Consider the following 13,050-nt stretch of genomic DNA (forward strand, 5'->3'; position numbering starts at 1 on the left):
CTCTTGATGCAAAGGAATATGGAACCCAAACTAGGCCATTTCAGTCCAAACCACACAACTGAAAATCATAAGACTCCTCCTGACTCATTTTCAGAAGGCCAGCAATAGCCCTGGGGATCAACAAAACACATGCCATGTCTCCACCAGGGCCTCCTCACACACCACACACCCAACAATCCTTTCCAACCCTTCCCACCTCCCATGGTTAGCACAGATCATGAGAATTTAGAGAGACTCCATCAAAAACAATGTTGATCAGACAGTATCTCCTTAGCATGGATAATATTTGAATTCACATCCTAGACATGAGACAAGAAAAAACATTTATTAAAGAGACATTTTAAGACACTTGTCTATGGAAATTTCTCTGTCTTTTCATGTAAAAACAAGAAGGAACTGTTTTCAGATGATCAGAAGAATGACACAGAAGTTTAACGCCTGCAGAATTGAGAAGCTCACCACTCTCTTCTGGGTTATATAACTCACATTAGATGATTGATGATACTGTTTATAGGCACTGAATGCACAGCTTGCAATTCCCATACCCCATCTGTCATAAGTACAAAATGAAACCTTTAAGTAACGCAATTATGATGACATGAAAATACTTAGCAAGAACCTCCCAGTGTTCACCATGCAGTTGGAATACAGATCTTCTAGACAATTACTTGGGGAAGAAAAACCTCACATTTCTTCACACCAGAGATAGGAACTGGAAAGGGAATGGAGGAAAACATTCCCATGAGTCTTTCAGCAGACATTCACACACAGCTCACTCAGATTTCCAACCCTTCACACCATCCATGGTTTCCTTTCATCGATATCTTAAAAACATGTGACAGTGGAGGCCCAGTTCCCCAGACCATTTTTCTTCCCAGCACCAATTTCACACAGCCATCTGTACATCTCTGTGCTATGGAAGCTACATTTGCTGCTCACTGAAGTTTTGTGAAGAGACTTCACAGGTCTCAAAGGAAAAGCCGAGCAGTCTTCCCAGACACACTGACTCAGAGAATATCTGCTCACAGGGAATTATGCCCACCTTGTATCTCCCACTGCACCTTGAATCTCTCCCTCCCATCCAGGCAATTCTCTGGCCCTGCTAAATATTTTCTAACCAAGGCTCATCCAGCTCGATCTGACATACTTCTATATTAAAAACAAATACAAACCAAAGCAGTTCTGCCATTTCTTCCTGCATTTTCTCCTCCACATGCAGCCACACACACAGGCTTTTCAAAGAATCACAACTTCAAGAGGATCCTTCAACCTCATAAAAGACAGACAGACATCATCAAGGACCACTTATTGCCTGGTCGAAGCCTCTCTTGGGGACAAAGACCAAAGCATAGATGACACAAACACTTACTTTTGACCTTCTCTATGTATCATGGAGATCAATAAAGGCTGAGAACAACGTGCACAGAGCTTCCATGCAAAGACATCAGCGTTTTGTTCAAGACACATTCTACCTATTCACGCACATGTGCTCCTAAGAAGACACATAAGCCTCCTAAAAAGCTGTATTTCTCAATAATGGGATTCATCCCTTCAGAAGATCTAATGCTATCAGGAACAATGATTCTACACAGCACAGCGGATACAGGGTAAACAATACCTGGAAAACGATCAATACCCAAACCTCCAGAATGACCAACAGCCTGCCACCAGCTGCCTTCTCCTTCCTTCCTTCCTTCTTCACATATTGGAAGGCTGAGGACCCACCCCATGTTCATATAGTGACAGCAATGGACCCCAGCCCTCAGAACTACACCAAAGGAAACTTTACCATGCTGATAAACAAAGTCTCTTATGCAAGCCAGAGAACACGGCGGAGAAAGGGCAGGGCAGCGTCACAAGAAAGAGTCGCGGAGAAAATCTGGACAGAGGAACTCACCGAGGGAGGGGCAGGGGCCGTGGGGAGGGCGCCTGTGGGGTCGTCGTCCCCGAGCAGCGGCGCGGGCTCGTCGGGCGGCGGCCGGGCCGGGAGGGTGTCGCAGCAGCTGGCGGCCGAGAAGCGCAGGTGGCTCTTGCGCGAGTCGGCCGTGAGCGACACGTCGTGCGAGTAGGAGTGCAGGAAGGCGCGCACGCCGTCGATGCCCACGAAGTGCGAGACGGGCACGCCGCGCAAGGCGCCGCTGTCGGGCGGCAGCAGGTGCTGGCGGTGGCAGCGGCGCAGGCGCAGCGCCAGCAGCAGCAGCAGGAAGGCCAGGAAGAGGCACGAGACGGCGGCCACGGCCAGCACGAGCCAGCGCGTCAGGCTGGCGGCCGGCTGGCCCGGCGCCGCCGCCTGGTCGTCGGGCGCGCTGGCCAGCTCGGCCAGCAGCTCGGCCACGCTGTCGGCCAGCAGCACGCTCAGCGTGGCCGTGGCCGAGAGCGCCGGCCGCCCGTGGTCCCGCACCAGCACCAGCAGGCTGTGGCGCGCCGCGTCGCGGGCCAGCGGCGAGCGCGCCGTGCGCACCTCGCCGCTGTGCAGCCCGACGCGGAAGAGCCCCGGCTCCGTGGCCTTGGCCAGCTCGTAGGACAGCCAGGCGTTCTGGCCCGCGTCCGCGTCCACCGCCACCACCTTGGCCACCAGCGCGCCGGCCTCCGAGCGCCGCGGCGCCAGCTCCACGCCCGACCAGGCCGCAGAGCCCGAGCCCGCCGCTGCGGCCGGCGGCGGGTACAGCACCTGCGGCGCGTTGTCGTTCTCGTCCACGATCAGCAGCCGCACGGACACGTTGCTGCTCAGCGCCGGCGCGCCGCCGTCCTCGGCCAGCACGCACAGCTGCAGCTCGCGCAGCTGCTCGTAGTCCAAGGAGCGCAGCGCGTACAGCGCGCCCGTCTCCGCCTGCACCGACACGTACGACGACAGCGGCGCGCCCCGCACCCGCCCCTCCGCCAGCCGGTAGCGCACGCGCGCGTTCTGCCCCCAGTCCGCGTCCGTGGCGCGCACCGTCAGCACCAGCGCGCCCGCCGCGTTGTTCTCCGCCAGCCGCGCGCTGTAGCGCTCCTCCAAGAACACCGGCGCGTTGTCGTTCACGTCCAGCACCCGCAGCGCCAGCACCGCGCTGCTCTGCAGCGCCGGCGACCCGCCGTCGGCCGCCCGCACCGTCACGTTGTACTCCGACACCTGCTCCCGGTCCAGCTCTCTCGCTGTCACCACACGGTAGTAGTCTTGATAGGATTTCTCCAGACGGAACGGAACACCTCCATCGAGCGAGCAGCGCACGTCGCCGTTGGCTCCCGAGTCCCGGTCTTGCACGTGCAGCAGGGCTACGACTGTCCCGGACGGAGCATCCTCAGAGATCTCACTCAGCGCCGACGACACTGTTAGTTCGGGAGCATTGTCGTTCACGTCTGTCACAGTGATGACGACTTTTGCTATATCGGAAAGGTCCCCACCATCTCGAACCTGTATCTCCAGTTCGTAGGATTGGAGGCCCTCGAAGTCTAGGTTACGTGTCAAAGTAATCGCTCCAGTGTCGCTATCCAGCTGAAAAATCTGCGAGGCTTTCTCTGTGATTTTTTTAAACGAGTATTTCATACCCCCATTTAACCCCTCGTCGGCGTCCATGGCAGTGACAGTGACCAGAATAGAGCCCACGGGCACGTCCTCGGGCACACGCACCGCGTACTCCGCCTGGCTGAACACGGGCGCGTTGTCGTTCGCGTCCAGCACCGTCACGCGGATCCGAGCCGTGCCCGTCCGTGCCGGATCGCCGCCGTCGCTCGCCCTCAGCAGCAGCTCGTGAAACGCCGCCTCCTCCCGGTCCAGCGCCTTCGCCAGCACCAGCTCGGGACGCTGATCGCCGCCGGGGCCCGCCTGCACGGCCAGCGAGAAGTGCTCGTCACCGCTCAGCTCGTAGCTCTGCAGGGAATTCCGGCCCGTATCGGGGTCGTGAGCGTCTGGAAGGTGAAACCGCGACCCCGGCGCTGTCGTTTCTATCATTCTTAGTTCAATTTCTGCCTCTCTGAAGCTGGGTGAGTTGTCGTTAATGTCCGTAATTTCCACTTCTATTCCATAGAACTTCATTTCCCCCTCCACTATCAGCTCACAGCGCAGAACGCATTGTTGCACACTCTCGCACAGCTGCTCTCTGTCGATCCTCTCTGCTGTCACTAAATGTCCCGTCTTGCCGTGCAAAGCGAAATACTGCGTCCTACCTTTGTCCAAGATATGAACGCCGCGATCTCGGATCTCCGTCAGCTGCAGCCCCAGGTCCTTGGCCACGTCGCCCACGAAGGAGCCCTTGGGCATCTCCTCGGGCACCGAGTAGCGCAGCTGCCCCCACGCCGCCTCCCACGCCGCCAGCAGCACGGCCCAGAGCAGAGCTCGCTGCCGCCGGCCCCAGCGCCTCCCCGCCGCGCACATCTCGGCCGCGGAACCGCCGGCACCGCAGCACCGCCGATCCAATCCCGCTGCCACTCAATACTCTCAGCTCCTGCACCGTGCGCAGCTGCCGGTGCCTCCGCCTGGCTCCAGAATGGACCAGCACCCACGGGACGATCGGGGATCGCAGCTTCGGGCAGGGAGCGAGCAACCGAGTAATCCGATCCGCAGCGGGCGGGGCTGCCGGTAGCGCTCCGAGCTTCCTCTCGCTCCTCTCGGTCAACAGCGGCGCCCGCAGCCTCCTCCCGGCACTGCAGGCACCGAGCGCTGCCCAGCGCTGCCCGCCCTGCCTTGCTCCATACAGGGCACGGTCGCCATCGAGATGTCGCTTTTCGTCCAGCGCCGATCTCCTGCCTCCGCATTTCTCCAGCCCATCTCTGCTTTCATCCTCCAGGGTATCAGCATCGGGAGGAAGGCAGAGGCATTCCGTCTGCGGGGTTCTTTAACTGCACGGGAAACTTATCACTTACTAATGTCATTATATGTAAATTAAAACGCATTTTTCGTATTTTATCCTATAGCTTATGGTTAATCTTATCCCTTTTGTTCAAAAGCATCTTGAGCAACAGTCTGTCAGAGAGAAAATGGGATGACCTATTCCGAAAATACAAAGCTATCAGGTTCATTAACACAAGCGGGACGAGAGCAATTGCATACTATTTGAAGTCAGGGAACTAATTGTTACAGGATTCCATTTTGGGTACAAATAAAGATGCCCCTAAAACTCTGAAAGGAAACTTTCAGGACTCCAAATGTTTGACATGATTTCCTGGTGGATACACGTTGTGTTTCCTTAGTTTATACAGATTTACATTTAATCAAGACATTCTCGGTTTCCTTTTTTCCTAAAATCAATGTGTAAAGCATCTCAATTCCCTAGTTAACAATTCATCTAAGTATTTCTTAACGACGTTGATATGATACGTGTTCAAGAAAACAAGCATGGAACCCTAGAACAAAAGTACAAGTTTTGAAACTCTGTGACCAGTAATCAATGTGCAGGTGGGCTTGATTCAAGTGCCTAAACCCTCTGCTGGCCAATCTCCCTGATATGGGATCCCTTCGTATCACAGATGTCTGTCCTAGTAAACAGGATGGCAAAAATTTGCTGTTCTCAATATATGCGAGTTCCACTAAAACCCCTAACATTATTGTGCAAAGAGGATAGAAAAATAACAATCTCTGAAATAGAAATCTTTCAGCACTCCCACCAGTGTACCAAATAAAGATCATGAAAAGCAAACTAGAGCCAGACAGGACACATAAACGAAGTAATCCAGCCTCTACTGCATTACCCCCGGATCCAAACAGCGATCATATATTTTTTCAGTCAGGATGGAGAACGGAACTTTCCACTTTCGTTTCCTTTTCAAATCGAAGAGGGACAAAACAAAGTTTTACGAACGGCTTTGGGTAAAGTTATACACCCTTTCTGAACAAATCCTTCAGGATGGATAAAAGGTCAAACACCAGATATCAGTGCTTAGGAGTTTTTTTTCCTTGAATCCATCCTGCAGAATCAGCCGTTCTCCTTCCACACAATAGGAATCACCTTTCAATGTTGCTAACACATCCAAATTTATAGAGTTCAAATGTTGAAGAAAAAACCTCGCGCCTGAAGCCGAATCTGTGACCAAGGAAGAACCAAGGGCTTCCTGCTCTGCATGAATGGGGGATAGCCCTTCCTTAATTCAGTCCGCCACGGAGACAGGACTGTGCAACTCACGTAAACACGACTCCGAGAAACAAAGAGAAACACTGAGAAGCGCTGCTACTAGCCGAAACCAGAGATATTGCCAAAGCCTGTCACCTGAAGCTGCTACCGAGGAAAAATGAAAAACTGCCGCCGCTCCGTAAGGATACAGACGACGAATCCCCACTGAAAGCACGCAGAGAATACCCGGGGAAGAAAAGATGACGTTTCGGGAAATTTAAATACAGAAGAAGCTCACATCTACAGACCTGTGGTGCGTCGGACTCGGCGGACACCTCACCCTCGATAGCGCTGCTGTTCGAGCTCGGCTTCTCCAGGGCATCCCCACCCAGAAGCTCTTCCGCCGACAGGATGGGCACCGGCGGCGGCGGCGGCCAAGCGGCCTCGGGCAGGGCGCGGGCCGGCGGCGGCACGCACAGGTTGTAGGAGTAGGGCAAGGTGCCCTCGCAGAAGTCGGCCGGGAAGGCGGCGCCGGGCAGCGAGAAGCGCTGCGCGCCCAGGCAGCGCAGCACGGCGGGCGGGCCGGCCCGGCGCAGCCGCGCCAGCACGGCCAGCGCCGCGCTCAGCACCAAGAGCGCCGAGAGCAGCGCCAGCGCCAGCACCAGGTAGAACTGCAGCTCGGCCGCCGCCGCCTCGGCGGCCGCCGGGCGCTCGCTCAGCTCCGGCAGCGCCTCCCGCAAGCTGTCGGCCAGCAGCACGTGCAGCGTGGCCGTGGCCGAGAGCGCCGGCTGCCCGTGGTCCTTCACCAGGGCCACCAGGCGCTGCTTGGCCGCGTCCCGCTCGGCCACGGCGCGCGCCGTGCGCACCTCGCCGCTGTGCAGCCCCACGCGGAACAGCGCCGGCTCCGACGCCTGCACCAGCTCGTAGGACAGCCACGCGTTGCGCCCCGCGTCCGCGTCCACCGCCACCACCTTGGCCACCAGGTAGCCGGCCTCGGCCGAGCGCGGCACCACCTCGAAAGGCGGCGCCGCCCTCCCGCAGCCTCTCCCGCCGCCGCCCTTGCCGCCGCGGCGGGCCAGAGCACCCTGGGCGCGTTGTCGTTGCGGTCCAGCACGAAGACGCGCACCGTGGCCGTGGAGCTGCGCGCCGGCGAGCCGCCGTCCTGCGCCCGCACGGCCACCGTGAACTCGCGGCACTGCTCGTAGTCCAAGGAGCGCTGCGCGTACAGCGCGCCGCTCCGCGCCTCCACCGACACCAGCGGCGCCGCGCCCGCCGCGCCCGCGCTGCCGCCCGCCAGCCAGTAGCTCACGCGCCCGTTGGCGTCCGCGTCCGCGTCCCGCGCCTGCACGCGCAGCACCAGCGCGCCCGCCGCGTTGTTCTCCGCCACGTACGCGCTGTACGCCGCCTCCTCGAACACCGGCGCGTTGTCGTTCACGTCCGACACCTCCAGCACCAGCTCCCTGCTGCTCCACAGCGCCGGCCTGCCCCGGTCCCGGGCCACCACCGTCACGCGCTGCTCGGACGCCTGCTCGCGGTCCAGCGGGCCCGATGTCACCACCTTGTACGAGCCGCCCGACGACGCCACGATCGACAGCGGCGCCTCTCCCGACAGTTCGCACGACACCTGACCGTTCTCGCCCGAATCCGGGTCGTTCACGTTCAGCACGGCTACTACAGTGCCGGCCGGTGCGTCCTCGGGCACTGGGCTCGACAGAGACAGAATGTTGATCTCTGGCGCGTTGTCGTTCTCGTCCGTGATATCGATCTGCACTTCGCAGTGATCAGTGAGCCCGCCGCCGTCCGTCGCCTCCAAGCCAAAAATGTATCTATTTTCCTCCTCAAAATCCAGTGGACCAACCGTCCTGATCTCTCCACTCTCGCTATCGATAGCGAACAATGAGGGCACGTCGTCTGGCACGTTGCCAAAGGAGTAGGACACTTGCCCGTTTGAGCCCACATCCGCATCTGTGGCCCGTACCCGCAGCACCAGAGACCCCGCCGGCAGATTCTCCGCCACTCGTGCCTCGTAGACGCTTTTGCTGAACACGGGTGGGTTGTCATTTGCGTCTGTCACGTTGACGTGAATCAGGACAGTCCCAGATCTCTCAGGTTCCCCGCCGTCCACTGCTGCCAGCACCAGCTCAAAGAAACTCTGCTTCTCCCGGTCCAGCGGTCTCTCCAGTACTAATTCCGGCTGCTTCTTTCCACCCGGCTTTTCTTTCACTGACAGTGAGAAGGACGGGTCGCTCGTAAGTTGATAAGTCAACATCGAGTTGCTTCCTGCGTCTGCATCTCGTGCCATTTCCAACGGGAAACGAGCACCGGGAGGGATTAATTCACTGATCTCGAGGTCCAGAGCAGCTTTGCTGAAAACTGGCGAGTTGTCATTCACGTCCTCAATGGACACCTCGACTTGAAAAACGTTCAGCGGGTTGTGCACCAGCACCTCGAAGCTGACGGAGCAGGTCGCTGACTTGCCGCACATCTCCTCCCGGTCCAGCCTCTCGTTCACGTACAGGTTCCCGTTCTCCTCATTCACCGTGAAGTATTTCAACTGCTTCTTGCCGAGAGACGCCACCTGCAGCTTGCGTGCCGGCAGCTGGTCCGCGCTGAGCCCCAGGTCCCGCGCCAGCGGCCCCACGAGCGAGCCTCTGGCCAGCTCCTCGGGGATGGCGTAGCGGAGCCGCTCGGCCGCCGCCCGGCACCACACGCACAGCAGCAGCGCAGCCAGCAGCGCTCGCCCGCCGCCCGGCCCGCGCCTCTGCCGCCGCCTCACCGCCATTCTCTGCCCGCTGCGCTCGCCGCGCTCCTGCCTCCTGCAGCCCTTCCAGACACTCTCGCCGCCCAAAACAGACACCGCTGAAAGGCAGCCAGACCGCTCGGGCCGCCTCTCGCCGCTGCTGCTGCTGGCGGTGCCGCTGCCGCTGTGGCCGGCGCCGGGCGAGCGAGCAGCCTGCGGGGGCAGGACGCTGCGGCGGCGGCGGCGGCGGCTCCAGCGCCGCTCGGCGGCGGCCAACAGCGACACCCGGAGGCGCTGCCGCGACGCTGCAGCCGCCGCATGGCCGCGCTCAAGGGGGCCCGGCTTTGGGCGGGGCTCAGCGGCTGCACCGGCCCCGGGGGCTCTGCCCGACTGCAAACAGCCAGAGCAGGACCTCTGTCCTCAGGCGACTCTAAAGGAGATTAAATCTGAGAAGGCCTTTTCGGCATTTTTAGATCATCTCCCTTAGTCGCAGTGAACAATCAGAAGCTAATATTAATGGCAGAGTAATAAACTCACATATTCTTATTAAAATGAAGGTACAACTATTAGAAAAAAATGCGACAGTATAGCTGGGGAAGACTTTTTAAAGCTCTTTAAGACTCTAGGATATTTCTAATTGTTATATTAATCGGAAAAAATACCTAGAAGATAATAGTTTGAGCAGTGTGGAGTAGCCAATAATATTCAGAAACACATGGAGGGAAAAGTCATTTCTATCTTGTCATGGTTTGGATGTGAAGGAATCTTTATGATCATGTAGTCCACACCTCACTCGTCAGGTTTCTTAAAGCCCTGAGCCCTTTCAAACATGGTATATCAGTATCTTCCCTGGGCAACTTTGTCCTGTGTCTCACCACCCTCATGGAAAAACATGTTACCAGGCTAAACCTACCTCCTCTCAGTTTCAAACCATTGACCTTAGCCTATCAAGATGGGCCCTATCAGAAGTCTCTCTCCATATTTCTTTTACTCATTTTATCTAGTAAACATCACAGTAATTTCTTCACAGCACCTTTTCACCTCAGGGTGAAGGGCTTCTCTCTGTCCATCTATGTGGCAGAGATGTTCCATCCCTTTGAAAATTTCTAATGTCCTTCTCTGAACATACTCTGACAGGTCTCACAAAAGCGTGGTATAGACATAAAATCACAGAATCACAAGATTGGAGAGACCTTCAAGATCACTGAGTCCAACCCATGCCCTAACAGCTCAACTAAACCGCGGCACTAAGTGCCACAGTGTCGCTGTAGGACACGAAACAACACGAGCGCACACACTGCTGTTCTCAAGGTGAAGAAAAGGGAAGTTTATTTTCTGACTCCAACATTTATAGTTTTCCAAAAGTGACAGTGGATTGAGGGATGCAAGTGCCACCTCTGCAATGACACTGGACAAACCAACAGGCCATCAAATTTCTCCTCCTCCATAAAAGAATGCAAAACAATAAGTTACTTACAGAAAGTGTGTGAGAAAGTTTGCTACAAGAATGTAAACATCAGAAGGCTTAGAAAATCTTTAAAAATCCAGGCGACACCGCATCTAGTCTTTTTTTAAACACATCCAAGAATGGTGACTCTACCACCTCCGTGGTCAGACAACTCCAGTACTTGATCACTCTTTCCATAAAAAACTTTTTTGCTAACATCCAGCCTATATTTCCCTAGGGACAGCTTAAGACTCTCTCCTCTCATTCTGTCAGTTGCTCCTCCCTTGTCCCTCCTCCCTTGCTGGCCCCACTATTTGTTATCCAGCCCAGAATGTAATTGGTTTCCTGGCCTGCAAGAACTCCCTGTCAACTCATATTCCCCTTTGTCACCCAGCAGGACCCCAAGTCCTCCTCCACAGGGCAGCTCTCAATCCCCCAGGTTTGTGCTGAAACGGGGTTGCCCTGACCCAGGTGCATGATTTTGCACTTGACCTTGTTGAACTTAATGAAGCTGACGTAAGTCCACTCCTCCAGACTGTCCAGGTCCCTGGGGAGGACATCCCATCCTTCTGCTGAATCTGTGGCACCACTGAGCTTGGTGTCAGCTGCAAACCTGTAGAGAGCAATCTCAATCCAACCAGCTGTGTCACTGATAAAGATACTGAATATATTGGTCCAAGTACAGGCCCATGAAGGCCTCACACATTGGTAGTTTCCTGCTGGGCATTGAGATATTGTCTACAACTCTTTGAACTCCACCTGCACTTGGACAATAGTCTTGGGTCGGCTGTTTTGTTCTCTGCCCCGAGATGCATGGGATGGTTCTGTGCCAGCCCGCGCTTTTGAAGAATGAGTCTGGACTCTTCACTTTTCGGTCTTCAGGTTGTTTATTCATTCTTATCTAAAAAATTTTCTTTTTGCCCAGCCGAGATCTGCTCAGCAAGGCAGCCACAAGCACTCTGACCGCTCCCAAGGCGGTGTCATCTTTTTATACTACAAACTATGTATATCGTATTTACTTTTAATTCCCAATACCTATCACCTATGTCAGACAGTGCATTTCTATTCTAAGCCAATCCCAAAGTGCCAACATCACAGCAGAAAATGGAGAACAAGAAGAAGAAAGAAGGACTAGACACGCCCTGATTCCTCCACCTTGTCCCCATAACCTCTATATCAAAAATCCTAAAATTTACATTTTTCACCCTGTGAATACTTTATTATTACACCATTCAAACTTGTGTGGCTTTCACATCCCCATACCAAGCTGGCAATTCATTGGAAGGATCAAAATCAAGCCACCAGGTGGTCCGGGGAGCATGCCAGGGTCTCCGAGCCCCCCAGTGGGATCCTTGGCAACTCTGGACATCCGGAGGGATGTGCTGAGTTCCCACAAATAGGAACAGATGGGACCTTTCATGGGAGTTCAGAGACCCTGAGGTCACACTCAAACCAGAAAGCAAGGCAGGGTTTTTTTCTTGAGCAGAAGCAAAATAAATCAGATGGTACACACCTAATTTCATTTTATGAAGTCATTATCATCTCTCATGTGTTGCTTTTCCATAATGTGGCCTGTTAACTTCCCTACAAATAAAATTCTCTAAATGTAAACACCTTATAATGGACCTTGTTCATATACTATGAGAAGATATGAGAGACTCCTTTTAACTTTTTCTTCATTTTCTTCACAACAAAAATCCTGGTTTAGATTATTGAAGAGAGTCTTTGCTGCAAAATGACACTTGCATCTTCTAATGCAAAATGCCTTTTCTCCAGAAAAAGGGAAAATGAACCATGACCTTCCAGGAAACAAACATCTGAAAGCAAGTGTAATTACAACTGTGAGGAAACCATGTATCATAATGTTCCAGGGACACAGAGGTGGATAGAGGAGGATTCTCACAAGAATCCCAGGCCATTCTACTCAGACATCATTGTTCTAGCTACACACATTCTAATACCTCATTGTCATTGCCTTTCAAAACAGGGAAATCAGGATCATAACATAAATGGCACAGGCCTTGGCACCAGCCATGAAACCAAACCACTGCTCATCCAGAAACACATTGGTCCATCCACATTCCTCATTCCAAACTGGTCCCTCAATGTTGGGAAGGATAAAAGTTTGACAAGAAAGTCTCACAGATATGTATGCTTGGCAGAAAGATCTTTAAATGTTGAGTCTGATGAAAGAATAGAGATGGAAGCAAGTTTTGATATAGAAGAAAAGAATTGCTGAGCCAGTCTTACTGGATAAACAAGGAGGCAATAGGTGTGTTAGTTAGAAGGGGTTTTTATGACTTAGAGCAAAGGATAAACCCACCTCAAACAAGAAGATATTTTTCCCAAGCAGAAAAATAGCACAGGCAAAAAAGTCAGCAAAGTTGCAAGTAGAAAAAAGGTCTCAGAATTTTCCACTGCAAGAAAACTGAAAAACAACTTCTAGTTTAAACCGTAATGTACTAACTTTTAGTGATTGGAGAACAGTAACATAAATATGGTAATTACAGTAGTTATGATAAGCTATAGATAATAGTTAAGCTATAGATTACTGTATTAAGATGCTCAGCAAAGATAAGTCTAGAATGCATTGTAACCAAAACCAAAGGGTCTCCAGGCCTGCCTGCAGCTGGAGCTGACAGCTGTAGGCACAGCTCTGTCACCCACGACCCTGGACTGCTGTAACCTCTTAGATAGAATAAACTGCATTTTAAAAAGCCACCTAGAGTCCCGCATCCCTCATTTCAGCTCTTACACCTCACCTTCCCTGCTCTGCATTCACAACTTTAGTTGCACTACAGGTAGTACACTACATTTGGCTGTATGTCAGCCAAAAG

At 53.9% G+C, this 13,050-nt stretch overlaps 1 protein-coding gene across 1 annotated transcript; it reads right to left on the reverse strand.

Moving 5' to 3' along the window:
- Positions 1–1,294: 1,294 nt before the first annotated feature.
- On the reverse strand, positions 1,295–9,597 carry LOC115908822 (protocadherin-16-like). The gene is given in 6 exon segments (XM_030957686.1): positions 1,295–1,327; positions 1,898–4,407; positions 6,325–7,086; positions 7,089–8,767; positions 8,769–9,071; positions 9,560–9,597. Coding segments are annotated over 6 exon segments (5,325 nt in total).
- Between the last annotated feature and the right edge of the window lie 3,453 nt (positions 9,598–13,050).

The sequence above is a fragment of the Camarhynchus parvulus genome, chromosome 13 (genome assembly GCF_901933205.1).
Source record: "Camarhynchus parvulus chromosome 13, STF_HiC, whole genome shotgun sequence".
In the NCBI taxonomy this organism is placed as follows: Eukaryota; Metazoa; Chordata; class Aves; order Passeriformes; family Thraupidae; genus Camarhynchus; species Camarhynchus parvulus.